The sequence below is a fragment of the Oreochromis niloticus genome, linkage group LG7, assembly GCF_001858045.2.
Source record: "Oreochromis niloticus isolate F11D_XX linkage group LG7, O_niloticus_UMD_NMBU, whole genome shotgun sequence".
Lineage (NCBI taxonomy): Eukaryota > Metazoa > Chordata > Actinopteri > Cichliformes > Cichlidae > Oreochromis > Oreochromis niloticus.
In genome coordinates, this window is record NC_031972.2 from 12,109,571 (window position 1) to 12,127,618 (window position 18,048).

Here is an 18,048-nt window from a genome sequence, read left to right on the forward strand (position 1 = left end):
ACAGTTGCATTCAAACAAGAGGTGACTAGATGCATTTGCCTCACATGCTCTTTTTCCCACTGTGGGCTTTTTGTTTGCACCTCCCAGCCCCCCCCCCAAACACACACACACACACCCCTTCCATCTGAATTTTTAGGCTAAAGGTCACTGATTTTGGAGCTTGGATAATTGAGGAAACTTATTCAGCCTCATCTCTACAAAAACCCAATCTGGCCAGGTTAAACCACAGCTACCTGTAGAGTAAATCCACACTTGGATGTGTGGCATCATTTTGATAAGAAAAACACTAATTATACCCCGTGTCATAGCTGAAAGGCCGGAGGTTCCTTTAATGGCTCTATACACCATCAGTGTAACAATTTAGAAAGACAGTAAAAAGAGAAATTGAAGTAAGGAAAAAAACAAATAGGATAGATAAGGAGAAGAAAGAAAGAAAGAAAGAAAGAAAGAAAGAAAGAAAGAAAGAAAGAAAGAAATGTTTTATACGTGGCTTCTGCCATCATGATGCATGTTTGGTAAATGAAATTAAAAATATTGTGACCTATTTTTAAAAAAAACATGTTATCAATACTCTTTTAAATTGTATGTAATCAGTAAATATTAGTTATCTTAAAGCTAACACCTTCTTAGAACCTTTCATAGTAAAAGCACCTAAATGTTGACAGTATATTTCATAGATAGATCTTAACAGTTTTCCTTTCTTCCTCTGTTAAAACTAACAACCTTGTTGTTTGTCTGTTCCTCTAAATGTTATCTTGAATGGCCTTCAGTCGTGTAAAATGAGCCAAAATTCACACCTAATTTCATTCAAATGAGGCCCCATTATGCTTAAAACAGTCTCACCCAACACGAATTAGCGCATCGCATGTTTGCTTAACTGCAACTAACAAAACGAGGCTGTTGGTAAATATTGAAATTCCCTTCGATTGCTGGCCACTCTGTTAAAGCGCCGGGTGACCACGCTCTCCCTATTGATGAGCTCCTGCTAATCCATCGCATTTCCCTGTAAATAGCTTTCTGCATGAGAAAAGGCCCGCCCCCCTCCTCCTGTCTTCGCCCAACACAGCCACCTTGTATTGCAGGGGCATTTTGCCACAAGGCCATTATAAGGCTGTGTAGCATTAGTCCTTGTTCGGCTACTCCCTCTCCCAACAAGCTACTTCTAGTCCGATTCATTTCAGAGGCGTGCCTGTTGTACCTATGTACTGACATTCATCCGTTTTGTAGATTTTCACGTTCATCGCCAGTAAAATGTTCTGACGTTCATAGTCTAACCTGCAACTGATGCATTCCCTTCTAAAGCCAGTGCCGTCTCCGTGACCCACCGTGAAACTTCCTCATGCCTGTTGGCCTCTATCAGCGCCACTACAAACACCCTGGATCCACGGCCTAGGTGTTTTCTGCTCAGGGTCCGCTCGGAGGCTACAGCTATGAACGTGTAACCATAACAACTGCGCTCTGATTGGCTCTTCTGGCACGGGAATTAACAAGGGCGTCATCCAATCTCAGCGCAGGAAGCGCGTCGCGCTGGCAAAACCTCGTGATAACCAAGGCACAGGGACGTGCAAGTGGCGACGTGAGGTGAGCCTGAAGGAAATTACTGGACCCCAAACAAAGCGTGAGCAAAAGGGATAAATTATTTAGAAGTAAACACGTTTAAAAAATGATGTTTTAACATTGAATTGGCGAGAAAACATGCCTGGTTTGGCCATTACGCAGTCCATCAGCTGGCGCAGCTGAATTTTTTCTCCCCTCTTCTCCTCTGGATTTGTGGATTGTGACAAGTAGCAGGACAGCGACCAAACAGGACCAGGACTACAGCAGTTTTCGGGGATTGTCACTCCGCTGCCTTTGAACGACAGGTCCCTCCAGTTTTCGCCTGACAGCACACCTCCCTGAGCCAAGACGTTGTTCCGCGTAAACTCGGAGTGCCCAAGTCCGAGCAGCGCAGTCCGCGTGGGTAGGTCGGCACTCGGCGTCCTGCAGGCCGGCGATATGATGGTCCACTGTGCCGGGTGCGAACGGCCCATCTTGGACCGGTTCCTCCTCAACGTGCTGGACAGAGCCTGGCACGCCAAGTGCGTCCAGTGCTGTGAGTGCAACTGCAACCTCACCGAGAAGTGCTTCTCCAGAGACGGAAAGCTCTATTGCAAAATTGACTTTTTCAGGTAACTGAATTTGGAATCAAGAGGTCTTCAAAAAGAGAGAGAGAGAGAGAGAGAGAGAGAGAGAAAGAAATCACGCTTTGATTCAAGCATTCGTGCAACCCTTTTACGATAAGGGAAAATATTTTGTGGGTTAAAGATTGATTTAAAAAATAGAAGAACAGGATGAAAAAAAAATACAAATAAAAGCCTGGGACATAAAGTCAAGCTCGGTGCACTGGACTCAGGTCATAGGCCACGTTAACCCGTACTTGGATTTAAAAAAAATGGTTAAAGTAATTTAAGATAAATCTAAAAGTATACATTTTCCCTTATTTGTTAATAATATCCGTAATTTTAAAAATGCATTTACCTATCTCTGTGTGGTGATATTTTTAGGAAATAATATGAGCCGTGTGGCGTTAAAAGGGGCCTCTATTATAAAAGAATGGACATATAAATACATTGATTCTGTATCCTCGTGTATTCTGTGCTTATTTTTTTTTTTCCTTTCTTTAAAAAAAATCTATTTCCAGCTCCAGACAACATTTTTATTTCAAACACCCATTAGGCTATTAACCGGTTCACAATTTCCAAAAAGTGTTCCAGGTAATTGAGTGATAAGTGAAGCCCTTGTTTGTCACTCTCTTAGCATCATTTTCATTTGTATGTGTCAGTTATTTTCTCCCAAATTGTCTAATGACATGTAAGACACATCAGCCTTTGTTGGGACGGGGCTATTATTGGCCTCGCGCGGCCTTGGCCGTCATATTACCACAGGTCCCATCAAGCGGTGGATTTAAATGGCCAGCCATTAGCCAGGCGAAACAGTAATCACCCTAATGTGTCCATTTGTTGTGTAAGTAGAGTTGTGCCCTTTCGCTGGGGGAGGCTTGGCCACGCATGTGAAAAGCGGATAGTGATGCGATACCATTGTAAGTGAATGGAAAGGCAAGCCCAGTGTTAAAACAATGCTCCACAACAAGGGTGCCTGCAGTCACCCAAAGGCTTAACCAGCCCCCGACAGGCGGACTTAAAATCCAGCTACAGCAGGCCCAAAGTGAGCCTTAAGCATCTGCTCAAACTCCTTCCATCAGTAAAGACATCTGTGCAGGCGAAAAATACTGTACTCGTCACTCAGTCAAATGTGCTTTATCGCACTTCTTTTGAGAGTAATTAAAAAGAGAGAAAGGGAAAAAAAAAAAACGGACTCACCCTGGCAAATCAGGAGGGGGAATTTTAGTGAATTTATTTTTGGGCTATTTGTGTATCAAATTGATGAGTCTTCCCACCCAGTGCTATTTAAGCGCGGGTGAATATGGATTAAGAGAAGATTTTCACGCTAAGATGCTCCTACTCTGCCTAATCCTATAATATATCCACGAGTACAATGTGTTGATTGTCACTAATACGTTTTGCGTGGGGTTATTGTCAGAGCACCTCAATCAAAATTAGGAAGGTTGTTTAAAAAAAAAAATCTTTCTCTAAAGTCTTTTTCTAAATGATTTTAATGGCTATGTTATCAACACTCTCATAGAGAGAGGTGCTCTGGTTGAGTGATTACCTGTTACGTGCCATATATTTACTAAAAACGTTACAGTGGAGTATTATTATTATTATTGTTATTATTATTATTATTATTATGTGTTAGTGAAATTTGTATCACTTGCTAAACTAAAGGCGTTAAACCTGTTTATTCCTGCTAAACTAATATTATTTTAATACCAGCCTCTTTTTAGTATTAATGATTATATGATGGATGTGGGTAATTTCTAAAAGACCCTTTTAGGCGCTGCAGTCATAAAAAAAATTCTCAATCTCACCTTCATTTTTCGTTTTTCGTGCAGGCGATTTGGCACTAAATGCGCGGGCTGTCTGCAGGGAATCTCGCCGAACGACTTGGTCCGCAAAGCTCGCAGCAAGGTGTTTCACCTAAACTGCTTCACCTGCATGGTGTGTAACAAACAGCTGTCCACGGGAGAAGAACTCTATGTGATAGACGAGAACAAGTTTGTGTGCAAAGATGACTATCTGAGCTCCGGGGCCATAAAGGAAGTCAACTTGAACTCAGGTAAGCGAAGCGACAGTAGGCCTGCGCTGCGTTTTTGTCTCCCATTCAACAGTAAGCAATGATAACAATATGAGGGCTGCTCATTCTCATCGCGTTGTTTATTTTAATAAGGTGGAAGCTTCATGTTTTTTTGTTTTTTTTAAAAAAGAGAGAGAGAAAAGAAAAAAAATCGGATGTATAAAATGGCAATCAGCATTTTAATGGACAAAAGAAAAGCAGAAGTGGCGGCTTTAAATGTAAGTTGATACTGAGCTTTTGCAGCAGTCCGGGGAGAGCATCTCACAGTAACCTTATGAGATGAATACTTTCAATATTTACCTCCAAAGAACAATAGCTTTCTGTTATTGTACGCCAGGGTCCACTGGGGATGAGCCTGTTGGTCTGGCCGTGTGTGCTGCTCCTCTTTCCACTCTATTTATCCTTATAAAAAGCCCAGGAGGGCAGCAACTCCACTCAACACCCTATTTACTAAAGGTGTCACGCGCCCCTTTTTCATAAACCTTTTGTTTTGATCTCCCATATAAATCTCTTAATTTGCTCGCAAAGGTAATATGGCTGCATGTCCGTATATCATCTTTTTTTTGTGCGTAAATTGGAGATGTTAGCGACTGAAGATTTTTTTTGTATTATTTTGCGTATTTGTTTTTTGCGTTTTGTTTGATACTTCAGATATTATTTAAGAAAAATTAATGTACAAATAAAGAAAGAAGGGAAAGCAGAAACTGGGAGACAAAAATTCACCGAGGTGCGTAAAAACGCATTTCATTTACGATTAGGTAAAGTTTCGGATGCGTAATAGTCAGCGACGCTTGTGTGCATCTCCAAGGCTGATTAAAACAGCCCCCCCCCCCCCCCCCCCACCTTGACATTTCGGATCGTGACCTGACCTTCCTTCTTGTTTGTCCCCCACCCCACCCATCCGCCCCGTTCCCCAGTGTCGTCGTGCACAGATAGGAGTTTATCGCCGGATCTGCAGGACCCAATACAGGACGACATAAAAGAGACGGACAATTCAACGTCCTCAGATAAGGAAACGAACAATATTGAGAACGAGGAGCAGAACTCTGGGGCCAAAAGGCGGGGGCCCCGGACCACCATCAAGGCCAAGCAGCTGGAAACGTTAAAGGCTGCTTTTGTTGCCACGCCGAAACCGACCCGGCACATCCGAGAACAGCTGGCACAGGAAACAGGGCTGAACATGCGAGTCATCCAGGTAAGATCAGCTGTGTTGTTTGTGGATCGCTGGAACTTTTTTTTTTTCCGATTCGGATGAGGGAGGGATCTGCGGCGACACAGACAGATTAGAGACAAATGACACATTATAAATCAAAGGAATTACTTTTTAATTTTAGTGAAATGTGCAGACATTTAATTGAAAGCCTCATCATCTATTAGTGAAATGTCAAAACACGATGCGGACTATTAGATGAATATATGCCACATTTAAACGAACCCCACCACCTGCTGTATGTAAACTGTTTTCCTTGTTTGTTTATTTTGGCTTTATTTTTGTGTTGTGGAAGTATTTCATGAAATATATGGATTTGGTTGATTTTATTTTGTACTGTAGCATTTTTTTTTCCTAGCTTGTGAAAAAAAAAACAGTCCAACATATGGAACTGGAAGCAGCATGGTGCGTAAAATGACAGTTTTATGTTTGCATTAACAGTAGATTCACAATATGCAGAAAAGCATTGTTTTTAATGTTCACACTTACTTATTTTATTATTTATTTATGATTGACTTTTACAGAAATATGGTTACAACATTTGATACTTTTATTTGAATGCAAGTTTTTTAAAATTACTGCATTCAAAAATCATAAATCACACTTTATTTTTTCTATAAAAAAATGTCTCCTGCTTCCGTGTAATTTCAGCATAAAAGCATCAAAGCACACTTTGAACTTACACTAATACATTTTATTGATGCATGAACATAAGAAATACATTATTTGTAAAAGAATTTCCTTTTTTGGGGTGCAGACTGTTTATTTCAGCAATAACATATGCTGCACAGCCATGAAATTAGTGAAAGGTTAGCTTTGTTTTTGCCAAAGGTAAGAGAAAACCCACGTACAAACATGTTGTGCAATACAACACAAGCATACACTGTTATTGGACCTCTCTGCCTGTCTTTTCATCCTCAAAACACACACACAGACACACATGCAAGCACACATGCTTGGTGCCTGGGTGCAGACTGTGTTAGGATGATTAGCACCATCTCTGCCAACTGTGATGTGGCTTTTTGTGCACTCACTGTAATTATCGCTGATTTCACAGATTTACATACCACCCTCCCCTTTCCCACCTCTCCGCTCTTACTCACTTACAGCCCGTGCCTCTCCACCGCTTCATCTATATCATAAACTGCAGCCAGCATGTGCGAGTGTGCAGCAACAGAGCTCAATCGCTCAATGAATCAATCAATCATTCAATGAACCAGCAAACCAGTCAATATATCAGTCAGTCAGCCTGGGCTGCGATAAGCCCCCCCACTCCACCTCTGCACCCTCCGCCCATGTGTGTTGCTCGGAGCCAAAATGGAGGCTGCATTTCGTCATCTTTCTCCCCGTTCAGTGTGTGTTAAATACCATTGCTCTCAACGCAGGGAGCCCTGTGAGCCACGCTGCTTCTCCAGCATGCGTATGTAATCCCTAAGCAACGCTCTCTCAAGGGAAGCGAGAGCATTTCCATAAAAATGTACCCTACAGTTAGATGATTGTTCTCAATAAGCAGGTGTTGCGTTTGCCGCTGGAGCACAGAGTGCAGAGCCTAAGTAGTTTTAGGTGTGTGTGTGTAGGGGGATGTGTGTGTGTGTGTGTGTGTTTTTCTTTTTTTTTGTGAGTGTGTTTTTGTTAATCTGTAGCACAGTGGGATTCTCCCTCTGGCATAGCCTAGCTGGTGTGAACATAGATCATTATGCAGCAGTGAAGCAAAGGCGAAACGAGATGTGTTATGTGCTTATAATTCAAAGACATTCTTCCATATGATGCACCGTTTTGCAATTTTGAAACCCTCCTTTGTTTGTCTTTGAAAGACAGTTTATTTAATCTCAGTGGTTTAACTTCGTATGGCTTTGTATTTGGGTCCGTTGATATTACTTTGCTATTCATCTGAAATTTGCAACAGGAAACTGCCATCATCACCGGAAAAATGGAGCAGAAATTGTTCCTTTCTTGTTATTATTCAGTCATCGCTGGCTTTCCTAATTTTTCATTTTGATCCTTTTGTGCTTTCTTGACATGAACTCTAACACTGTAACACAAAACGCCTCCCGATTCATTATGTGCAAACAACGATTTGATTATACCTATGTAATTCTTGTGTCGCACGGCAGAATGTTCATATTAGATTGAGTTCTTTGACTTTTTCTGTTAATGGCATTTTTATGGATTTTTATACTTTAAGCTAGTCAAGTCATTTTTGAAGCTGAATTTCAAGCATTTACACCTCAATTAATACAAATGAAAAGAGGCCACAGCTAATTGTGGTACAGTAAATACAGTTCAAAATGGGTGCAGAGGTGCCAGATAATTGGGAGGCAAGTACGTTGTGTCATTTCTGGGAAATAGTTTGCAGCTTCTGAATAAAAGCTCTTTAAAGGAATCAATTCATTTGGATTTAATTGTGGAATTTGAAAGTGGTGCAAACTTTGCAACACTGAGCATTAAGAAAAACAGTACAGTAAGAAAAACTCTTGAAACGATAAGTTGGTCCATATGTCATTGTTTTAGCTTTTCAATTGTGGTTCACAGATTTTTTTTTTTTGTTTGTGATCACACCCCAGTCTTACTCTCACATCCACATGATTTGTGCGTTTTTACAAGCTCTGCAAGGTTTACCACAGTTTGAGTGAATGGTGAATTGAAAAAGGATGGTAATAAACTACAAAAAAAGAAAAAAAAGATGAGATCGGCTGATATCTCAGACCCTGGTTTGTTTCAGGTCTGGTTCCAGAACAGAAGATCCAAAGAACGGAGAATGAAGCAGCTGAGTGCTCTGGGCGCCCGACGGCATGCCTTCTTCAGGGGCCCGAGGAGGATGAGGCCGCTGGGAGGCAGGCTGGAAGACCCAGACATTTTAGGACCTGGAGCCTACGGTTACTATGGAGGTAAGAAATGAACGCTGTGACAACAGATGCAGTGCTAGCACAAATTTAGTGCACACTTCTTGCTGTGTCTTTAAATACACTCAAACACCACACCTGCAGGTTCTTTACCTCTTGCAATATTAATGTGCAATATGGAGCGAGTGCAATAGCAAATATAATCTGTATCCCTGGTTTCACACTAAAAAAAAGTGATATTGTGTAAGCAAACTGCAGCTCTGAGGAAAGCAGGTGCCTAGAGATGTTTTTCACGTTGCAAGTATATCACATAAATCTGCTATATAGTAGAATACAGGTGGAGCCCCAGTGTACTTTATTGGATCATTTGCTTTCACGTTACTTTCTTGAATCCACTAATCTTTTGTTCAAAGATGAAATGATCAGGACTTGAGTCTGAGTCTAATCTCATGCACGCTGCACTCAGTTTGTGTGGTACACAATAAGCAGCTAAGAAGCTTTTAACTGTTAACTGTTTCGAACACAGCTGTGTAGTCTGGTTATCTCAACGCGCCCAGAGGAATGTAAATAAAGTTTCAATCCTGTTGAACTGTCACATTAGTTAAGCAGCTAGGAGAGAAAATGCTAGATAGGAGCACATATGCTCTAGTGGGACATTTTGCAAACAAAGCTTGCAGAATGGGTGGCATGACTGAGGTGTGATTTTTTTTTTTTGGCCTTTCAGAATGGTGAACTTCAAAAATGGCACCTGTAATGGCTCCACTATATTTGTGAGAATTGATTTCTGTGCCATTCAGCAATAGAAACACGTCTCCCTTCTTGTCTCTCTTAACTTTTATTCAGCATGAAGTTGCACCTAATAACCCTTTCCAAGATCACAACTTGTGAGTGTCATTCACTTTCTGAAAAGTTGCTAGCTTCCCTCTTAAAAACACAGCTGTGAGAGAGAAATACTTGTTCAAAGAAAGAAAGGGTGAGCTCGATAAGCACGTAAAAATGAATAGAAGATTCATTAATTTTAAAGAGAGATGCATTCATTTTAACCAAAGCCAGACACATACCTCCATACAGAAATATATTCAGGTATTTCTATATAAGACAAGCTAGATTTGCATAAAGGTCAGTGCACTAATTTACTGGCCATTCTAATGCAAATAACAACAACAAACAACACCCTGATGAAATATTTCTGCTGCCACAGGGGAAAACAAGGCATGTATTTGCACTTATAGTCACAGAGGTTTTTGTACAAAAAAGCAGTTGTAACTGGTTTGTTGCTGAAATAGATTCTCCAGTTGGTGTAGAGATTGTCAAAAAAAACATTGCTTTTTAAAGGTCATTAAAAAAAGAAAGAGAAAAAAGACCCCTCGCTTCAAAAGAAAATAATCTCAAGACAAAAGAGCGAGATAACAACACAGCGCTAACGCAACAGCCGCCCCGCACTGTACTGCAGGAATAAAGCCGATGCACCTGTCATGCATATCAGCAGTTTGTTTTTGATGGACAGTCTGTGAGCTGCTGTTTCCATACAGCACCTCCTGCACCTCTACCTGAAGGGCCCTGGCATTGAGGATACAATAAACCGGAGCCATCAAGGCTGCAACACAGGGAGTGGGAGGGGAAAAGAGAGGACAAAAAACCTCCATCCCTCGCTCTCATGTCTCTCGCTTTCTTTGCACTCTGCTTTTCACACCCTTTTGTCCCACGGCAGCGCAGGCCAGCCTGCTTGCCTTTATCTGAGCTCGCTGCCTCCTCGTGTTCCTCTGCTGCTGTTCAGAGCGAGGGATGCCTGTGTGTGTGGTATGATGCATCTGCATATATGAGTGTAATTATAGTTTGCAGAGCTGACACTCCCCTCAGCACCTACCCTGGTCTCTTTCTCTCTCTCTCTTTCATCCGCACACACATGAACATACCACAAGCCAAGCTTTTTGCTTATCCCCAAGGTCAGCTGAACTAGCAGGAGCCTGTTTGGGAAATCAGACAATTAGCTTGTTTGCACAACCTTTGATTATACCTCCTGATAATTTCTAAAAAATTAAAAATTAAAAAAAAAATTACACACTACGGCAAATAAATGCAGATCTTACAATTAGGCCGAATGTTTCTTGACGTGTAACCTGTTAGTTCTCGAGCCTCCCCGTTTCGACTGAAATAGCAGCGAGAAGAACATATGGTAGGAGTGGAGAAATGTTAGTGTAGCATCTGGGGCACAGGATAAAACCTGTCATCGATCTCGGTTCACGGTGGTGCTGAAACCGAATAGATTTAATGCAACTCTGGGAGTTTGGAATGAGAAACAGGAGGCAGGTGAAGGTTTGTAGTAATTGTTGATTAGTAGATGCAAACAGTGTATAAAGTAACAGGCTATTTGTTAAGCCAATCAATTCTTTCTAAACTGTTTTGGTCATTGCTTATGATGAACAACACACGAAATAGAAAATCACTTAATATTTAATCATTTTAAAAATCACCTTCCAGACTTTTTGCAGCGTGAGCACTGCCTGTGGCTACTTGTCATCTGAGTCCACTGTGCTGGCTGTAGTGGAAGAATAATTGCAGTGCCTGTTTGAAAGCATAGCGGTGTTGATTTAAGATCGATTCATTTTGTTTTTTCTAATAATAGGGCACATATTCATATAATTTAAGTTTCTTGTATGTAAGGAACAGTTTAGCTTAAAGCTCAACATACATCCTTGGGAACAGCTATAGTCTGTCTTAGTTATTAGATTAAATCTTCCTGTCTGCAACATTAAATCTCAAAAAGTACAAACACAACCCCTTTTTCAGGTTGACTGCTGTATATAGGATATGATATAGGATATTTTGGGTGGTCTCTAAAATACTGACAATATACTATTGTTGCTATTCTGCATGTAGAGTTAAGCTATTATATTGCATGACTACGTGCAATCACAGTTGAATGTGAATTCTTATGGGTGGATTTGTTTCCTTCAGTCAGAGCTAGCGTTTTCTTTTTCACTGTTTGTGCTGAGCTGGTCAAAAGAAGTCTTTGTGCTAAGCTAAGCTGAGTGAACTGCCCTTTGGTGATTGCATTACATCTATGAGACAACCTCAAGAGTAGCATGGACTGCCTTTAATAATAGCCTTGGCAAGACGAGTGTTCATCTTAAAGACCATAGTTGTTGCCAGTTTAAAACACTAAATGCACCATACACACTACATGCAAAGAAGTTACAGGGAGTTTGCAGGGTTGATTCAGTAACTGGTTACCGGCTTCATATCTACTACATTATTTAATATGTTTAAATTTAGTATAGGTTTCTCATTTGTAGCTGAGACCAGAAGGTCATATTTTGTGTTTCGACTGGCAGATTTCCATTTACTCTGGATCAAAAGACCATCTTATAAGCGATGATAATCCCTTAGAACGTTGTTTTAATTATGCAGTCAACAGGGACAGTCTCTGTGGATGTCACTGTTTATTTTTGACACTCAAAAATCTTCTTCTACTATGGGAACCAGAAACAAAATTGTGCTGTAGAAGTACGAGCGAGGAAACACAAAGAGATGTCTGAAACCTCTAAGAGGCATAAGCATGCCAGTCAGTGTCATAGGTTAACCAGAAAATATTTATTTATCCAAGTATGCAATGAAGAACATCTTTGAAAGCAACAAAATCTGTTATTAATGTGTCAGTTGTTTGCTGCAGCGCTTTGAAGTGAACGCCAGGAGAAGGTGCAGACATTTTCGGCAAGACGAACCACGGTCCTGGCTCAGTCTTTTTCAGAGTGCTACAGAGGAAGCATTTTAAACATGAAGGTTCTGCAACAGATATATTTTTAGCCATTCTTTATGATGCATCTAGTTGATCGTTTTGACACTTTCTGCACTATAAGAGTAAATCTACTCTTATAGGTTTAACAACATGTTGCACCAAAATCTGTGTGATCAAAAGATTAATTCTATTGATGCCAAAATAGTTGGCTTTTTTAATAATGTGACTAACGGTCCAAAAAGTCACAATGACCTGCTTTCATTTCATGATTATCACAGTAATAAAAAATTCACTTGTATCAATCAGCTAATCTATAACTTTGCTGTTTGTTGTCTTTTATTTTGGGGAACTAATTAGCCTTCAAGTGGCTGAATAGGGTCATGACTGAAATCTTTCCCACCACATATTGTTGATCTACTTACAACTTTTTGTAGTCTATGTATAAAATATTTTTTTATAATGTATTTTTTTCTGTTAATTATGGATTCCTGGCTAACAGAGCTAGAGTAGAAAGATTAACTGCTGCAGAAGCATTAAGGCGAATACTTAATGCCCAAAGTGCTGATGGAGATGAATGGGGTTAATGCTGTTAATTCATAAAAATGACTGAAACCCATAATTATTTACATTAGAAATTTTGAGAATGTCAGATAAATGAAAGAGCGCAGGTATGGTGAATGACCTTACTCTGTCATTTTCATAATTAGGTAGTTTGGTTGCATGAGGGTTAAAGTCAAAAAACAAATTCAAGGTTGTGGCGAGAGATTAGGGAAATAAATGTGTACAAAAACATACAGAATGAGCAGTTATACAGTTATTTATGATACTATTCTTATACAATATTAACATAACATTGATAATAAACCTTTAAATATCATGGTTGTCATCGGGGCTTGGCTATCGAGACACTGGATACAAACACAGTGGGAACATGGCATGGTGAAATCACAAGGTGGGGTCACGTTGACACGATGCTGAAAGCACGATGTAGTGGACAAAACAGTGGAGAGAGGTATAAATAACAAGGAGAAATAGCATGAAAAAAAGATTTCTAAGGACATTTTAATGCCATTCTCCTTTTCTAACTTTTAACATCTGAGCTGTTGTTGCTAATTTTGCTTTTTTATTTTTTACTTTTTCAAAATTGATTTTGTGTTGTGAAGTGTTGGTCAGATGAAATGAATAAAAAGATGTCAAACTTGTGTGGGACATCTGGCGTTGACTTTTGACATTTCTTTTGGACTGGTTGAATAATAATAAAACTAGCCATCAAATAATTCTTAGCTGAGTCATCAACACTAAAGTAGAGAAACCACCCGTAGTTCAGCAAATAACCACAACCCAGTAATGTAGAAGCAAGCGACAGCGCTGGTGTCTGCCATCAGACCTGACAGAGAGAAGCAGCCGAAAGGACCTGGCAGGGCTGCAGGGAAGCTGGAATCTCATTTTGGAATTTCTCATCCAAATCCAGAAGTTTCTGCAGGGGAATCCATCGAGGTGCACGCATGGCTGCGAGCTGAATGAGGGGAGAGGGAGATGAATGCACTGTGTAAGAGGCGAGAGAACTGAGGTGGAGAGGTGTGGAGTTGTTTATACACTCAAATGAGGCTGTTGGAGACCGGTTGGTTGGGAATTGGACATGATCAATTTCACCACTTAGGTAGGGGTGGAGCTGTGTGTATAAATGTAGACTGCTCGGGGGAACTGTAAGTGTTTTATGTATCTGATAGAAAGTCTAACCACATGTGTTCTCTTCTTACGCCACAGAATACCAAGGTGACTATTATGGACCAGGGAGCAACTACGACTTCTTTCCCCATGGCCCTCCATCATCACAGGCTCAATCTCCGGCCGACTCCCCCTACATCCTGGGCTCTGGTCCCGGAGCGATGGAGGGTTCAGGCCACCACCCGTCAGATGACCAAAGGTTCACGGACATGATCTCCCATGCGGAAACTCCCAGTCCAGAGCCAGGCTTACCAAACTCACTTCAGCCTGTCCCGGGGGAGGCATTCGGGGGTGGTCCCAGTCCTCCTTTCTCCTTGGCCAGTAATTCCAGTTACAGCGCTCCAATGTCCCACCAAGGCCAGGAGATGGGAGAAACCACCGCTTGGTAAAGGACAAAAACACAGGGACCATTGCCTGGGCTGAATGTCAGCCTAGTTAATTCAGGAGATGAATTAAAAAAACAAACAAAACAAAACAAAAACCATTGTGGGGTGAAAATTACAGCTCAGATTTTTACGGACTGATTTTCACAACTGATGAACTGATGGACAAAATCAAGAATGGGATAGCTTGTAGGAGAACGTAATATTTGCTGCCCAGTAGACACTCCAAAGCATATCCCTTCCTGGATTACTGGACTTGAAATATATATATTTAAAAAGGAAAAAAAAAATGCGATTCCACCCAGCAAAAATGCTTCTCGCCTTCCCCTTGACATTAACGACGGTATCCTCTAATAGGGAGAAATGCCAAAGGGGACATGTTTAGTTCTCTTAGTTTCTCACCACCTTCTTTAAGACATTGCTTCAAAGCAGTATTAGTTTCCATTCTGTTGCTCTTCAATGCCACTTCACGCTCAGCATAACAAAGGAGCCGGTTTTGATACATGCTTTAATGTTCATCTACAAACACGCCTGTTTCAATCGAGGCAGCTTATTTTAAACATTCGCCAACATGTCAAATCAAAAGCTGCCACTTGATAGACACGCTGACACCTCCAGCACGGCACTGACATTCTCTAGCCCACGTCTCAGCTATAAGTCCCTTAATGCACACAAAGCGTTCTTGATCATAGCTCAAAAGAAGGATGTCTATACCATTATTCAAAACACGGACACAATTATACAGACACTTGTACCCACACATACATACACACACACACACACGGACAAATCTCACACCCATCGAAGCGGCCCTGATAGTTCTGCTCTGCACACTGCTTCACCTGACCTTCCTTTTGTTACTGTCCCTTTTAAAAAACATGTTTTAATGGAATTGATTTTCAAAAGAACATTGAACCCATAATGGAGAATGTCCTTCAACAGCTGAGGTCTCCTTCCTCTAAAGAGAGAAAACAAAAGAGGGGGCAGACAACATCTGTGACATTACCGCTGTCTGCTCCGAAGCACTCATTGCCATCTAGTGGCCACATTTTTAAGGCACAGAGAATTAAAATAAGCTCAAAAGCGGCAGACTCGGGTTGTGTGTGTGTTTGTGTCTATCACTGTGTGTGTGTGAATATCTTTGTGCTTCAAAGGACAAATTCTCTGCATTTTATTTCAGACCGATCAGGGCCAAGTGTCACCACAGCTGCTATTTGAAAAGTCCGCCTTTGTGAAAACATATTAAAAGAAAGAATTATTTTAGTGTCTCTTAATTCCTAATTTCAACTCCATGTCATTCTTTACTCTCTCAGCTCCATCTCATCTCTACACAAAATGTCTCAAACAGACCACATCTAACACGAGGAATGCTGTTTTCTTCTGCAATGAGTTAGCTCTACTTGGAATTTTGTTTTCAGATTGTCTGTATTTCCTTTGGACATTGTTTCAGATGTAGGAAGAATGTGTCTTTTTTTCTGTTGTATGGAGATATTCTTGGATACATGACTGAGTGGGAGCTTGTTCGTGTGTGTCTGAACGCTTGCGAGTGTGTATGCTTGTTCACGTGTGTGTGTGTGTGTGTGTGTGTGTGTGTGTGTGTGTAGATTTATGGGGGGGAATTGGGGCAAGGCTGTATTATTTCTATGTAAATAGCACTGGTAATAAAACCTTCTCTTATAACTTGAAGATCTGGTTTCTTGCTGAATGTCGTCACACATCTTTTCTTTAATTTGCTGTAAAGCAAAGTAACTGTACTAGCACGATTTCAAGGCAGCCATAATTTGCTTTAGCTACTCATTACATTTTAGAGAAAAATATCGCACTCTTAACTCAGCTACACCTGTTTAGCATTTACTGTGCTGATAATGATTACAATAAGAAAAATGATTAGCTTGTTAAAATGATGCATTACAGTAAAACTAACAGCCCAATAAAATACAAAGCAGTTTAAATAGCTTGATCCCAACCAGCTATAACACATATATCTCTGTTAGGACATTTTATAAAAAATTAATCAGTTGTAACACTTTTGGTGTTACTGATACTGGTGAAGGCACTTATAGATAAATTCAATTTTAGGGTGGTTGCCAGCCTCAACACATGCAAGAATTCACTGCAATGCAGTAGCGAGCACTTTAACTACTTGTTTTACCAATTGTGTTTATAGTGTGTGGATTAAATGCACATTTATTTACTTTTTCAGCTATAAGGTTAAAAACACAACATTAGCATGTAATTAGCTTACAAAACTGAGTGATGAATATCTTAGCTACCAGCGGCAGAGGCAAAGTGACATTACCATTAATCTGGAGTCATGTTTAATGGTTAATTTTGATTAAGCTGAATATTGTCTGTCCTGTCAATACTATTTTTGCTCTTCACCTCCACTCATGGGTGGAATGTCTGGCTCTCTGTTTGCTAAATGCTCAATAACCAGCTAGTTGGTAACTTGCTGTTCCAGTTGTTCACTGCTAGCAGCAGGGACTAAACCACATAATGACTTGTAGGATTGAAAAATGGTCAACATGTAAGTGCTAAAATGCATTTCTCCTAATGGTAATGATCACTTGCACCTTACTCCAACAGTGAGTAAAGTACTGATGAGGTCCTGCATTAAAATGATCAGCCTCTCCTTCTCTCTCTTTCACTATGGTCGGCGGCAGATCACATGAAATGGACTAGCAGCCAGCATTGATGGGAGGCAGTCGGCTCGAGTCACTTTGCTGTGCAGAAGTGGATCAGTGAACTCACCACACACTAGGACAGTTTACTGTGTGCACGCAATATGCTCAACACATTTTTTTGTTGCAATTTTCAAGTAGGGTCATGCTTTCAAACTAGCTCCAAGCTAGCAAATGACCTCTTTTTAGTTTCAAAGAGACGTGAGGGTACCTCCCAAAGTTTGACCTGCACAGGCCCATCCACTCACTGTCCTCCTCAGTCATGCTGTTACCACCTTTGCTGCAGAAGCACTAAACTGCTGTGAACCAAATAATAAAACTAAGCTTGCATTCAAATGACAAATCAGTAATGTGGTTGTTTAATTTTTTTATGACCAAATTTAATTTGGACATAAAATGTATAATCCAGGAAGGGATGGCTGCTGTTCACCGTTTTTAAATTCCTTAACAAATTATGTGGCTTGTTGTGTGAATAACTGCACTAACAGTTTGTGCTGTTACAGTAACATTTTATTTATTTTATTTTACAGTGGTCCCTCACTATAATGCGTTTCACCTTTTGCGGCCTTGCTGTTTCCCAGATTTTTTTGTGAAATATTGCATGCTTTTTTTTTTTCTTTTGTTACAGCGCATTGTGTTCTGCGTCCTGATTGGCTGTAGACCATTGTCAATCAATCTCCTCCGTGACGTGTCTCTTGTATAGTACAGAATGCGTTCAGCTTGTCAAATTTACATAAATCTTCGATCGCTCGCAGTGTGACTCTGAAGTGCTGGACTGTATGTTTGTAAGTTTTCTCCCCAACAAACACAACAACGTTAGCGAAACGTTTTGCACTGTCAAAGCCGCCTGCGGTAGGACCCAAAAGGCAGAGGAAGATGCTAACCATCGCACAAAAAGTTGGACGTCTGGACATGCTAAAGGAAGGTAGAAGTTACCGTATTTTTCGGATAATAAGGCTAATTAAGCGAAACAAAACAGTCAGATAAGTCAAACTTTACTCAACTCATTCTTCTTGCTTCCTCTACTTCCATACCATTGATTCATTAATGTTGAATTCTTTCGCAGCTTCTCTATTCCCATGTTCTGGACCTGAAAACAGGGTTTGATCTTTGGTTTCATTCTATAATACTGGACTTATTTTTCTACAAAGGTTTTAATTTTGAGAGTGTTTAAACAAGAGAGAAAAATGTGAAAATGTTCATGCCTGTCTGAGAAAAGTGTATAAAGTGT

General features: G+C 40.5%; 1 protein-coding gene across 2 annotated transcripts; it reads left to right on the plus strand.

Moving 5' to 3' along the window:
* The first annotated feature begins 1,143 nt into the window (after positions 1–1,143).
* lhx5 (LIM homeobox 5) lies at positions 1,144–15,813 on the plus strand. Of its 2 annotated transcripts, none has more exons than XM_005459684.4 (6): positions 1,144–1,618; positions 1,789–2,168; positions 3,992–4,215; positions 5,151–5,428; positions 8,166–8,331; positions 13,793–15,813. In XM_005459684.4, the coding sequence occupies exons 2-6, from the start codon at positions 1,996–1,998 to the stop codon at positions 14,140–14,142; spliced, it is 1,191 nt and encodes a 396-aa protein (XP_005459741.1). In that variant the 5' UTR covers positions 1,144–1,618; positions 1,789–1,995; the 3' UTR covers positions 14,143–15,813. The 2 variants fall into 2 exon arrangements, with proteins under 2 accessions (XP_005459741.1, XP_005459742.1); XM_005459685.4 differs by having other exon boundaries at positions 1,144–1,581.
* Positions 15,814–18,048: the final 2,235 nt, after the last annotated feature.

What these genes read in the sequence shown, in the direction of transcription:
- lhx5 (XM_005459684.4), top strand. Translation starts at nt 1,996, where the DNA reads ATGATGGTCCACTGTGCCGGGTGCGAACGGCCCATCTTGGACCGGTTC. An exon ending in GGAAGTCAACTTGAACTCAG is followed by an intron (nt 4,216 to 5,150) that starts GTAAGCGAAGCG and finishes CCCGTTCCCCAG; the next exon opens with TGTCGTCGTGCACAGATAGG. An exon ending in AGCCTACGGTTACTATGGAG is followed by an intron (nt 8,332 to 13,792) that starts GTAAGAAATGAA and finishes CTTACGCCACAG; the next exon opens with AATACCAAGGTGACTATTAT.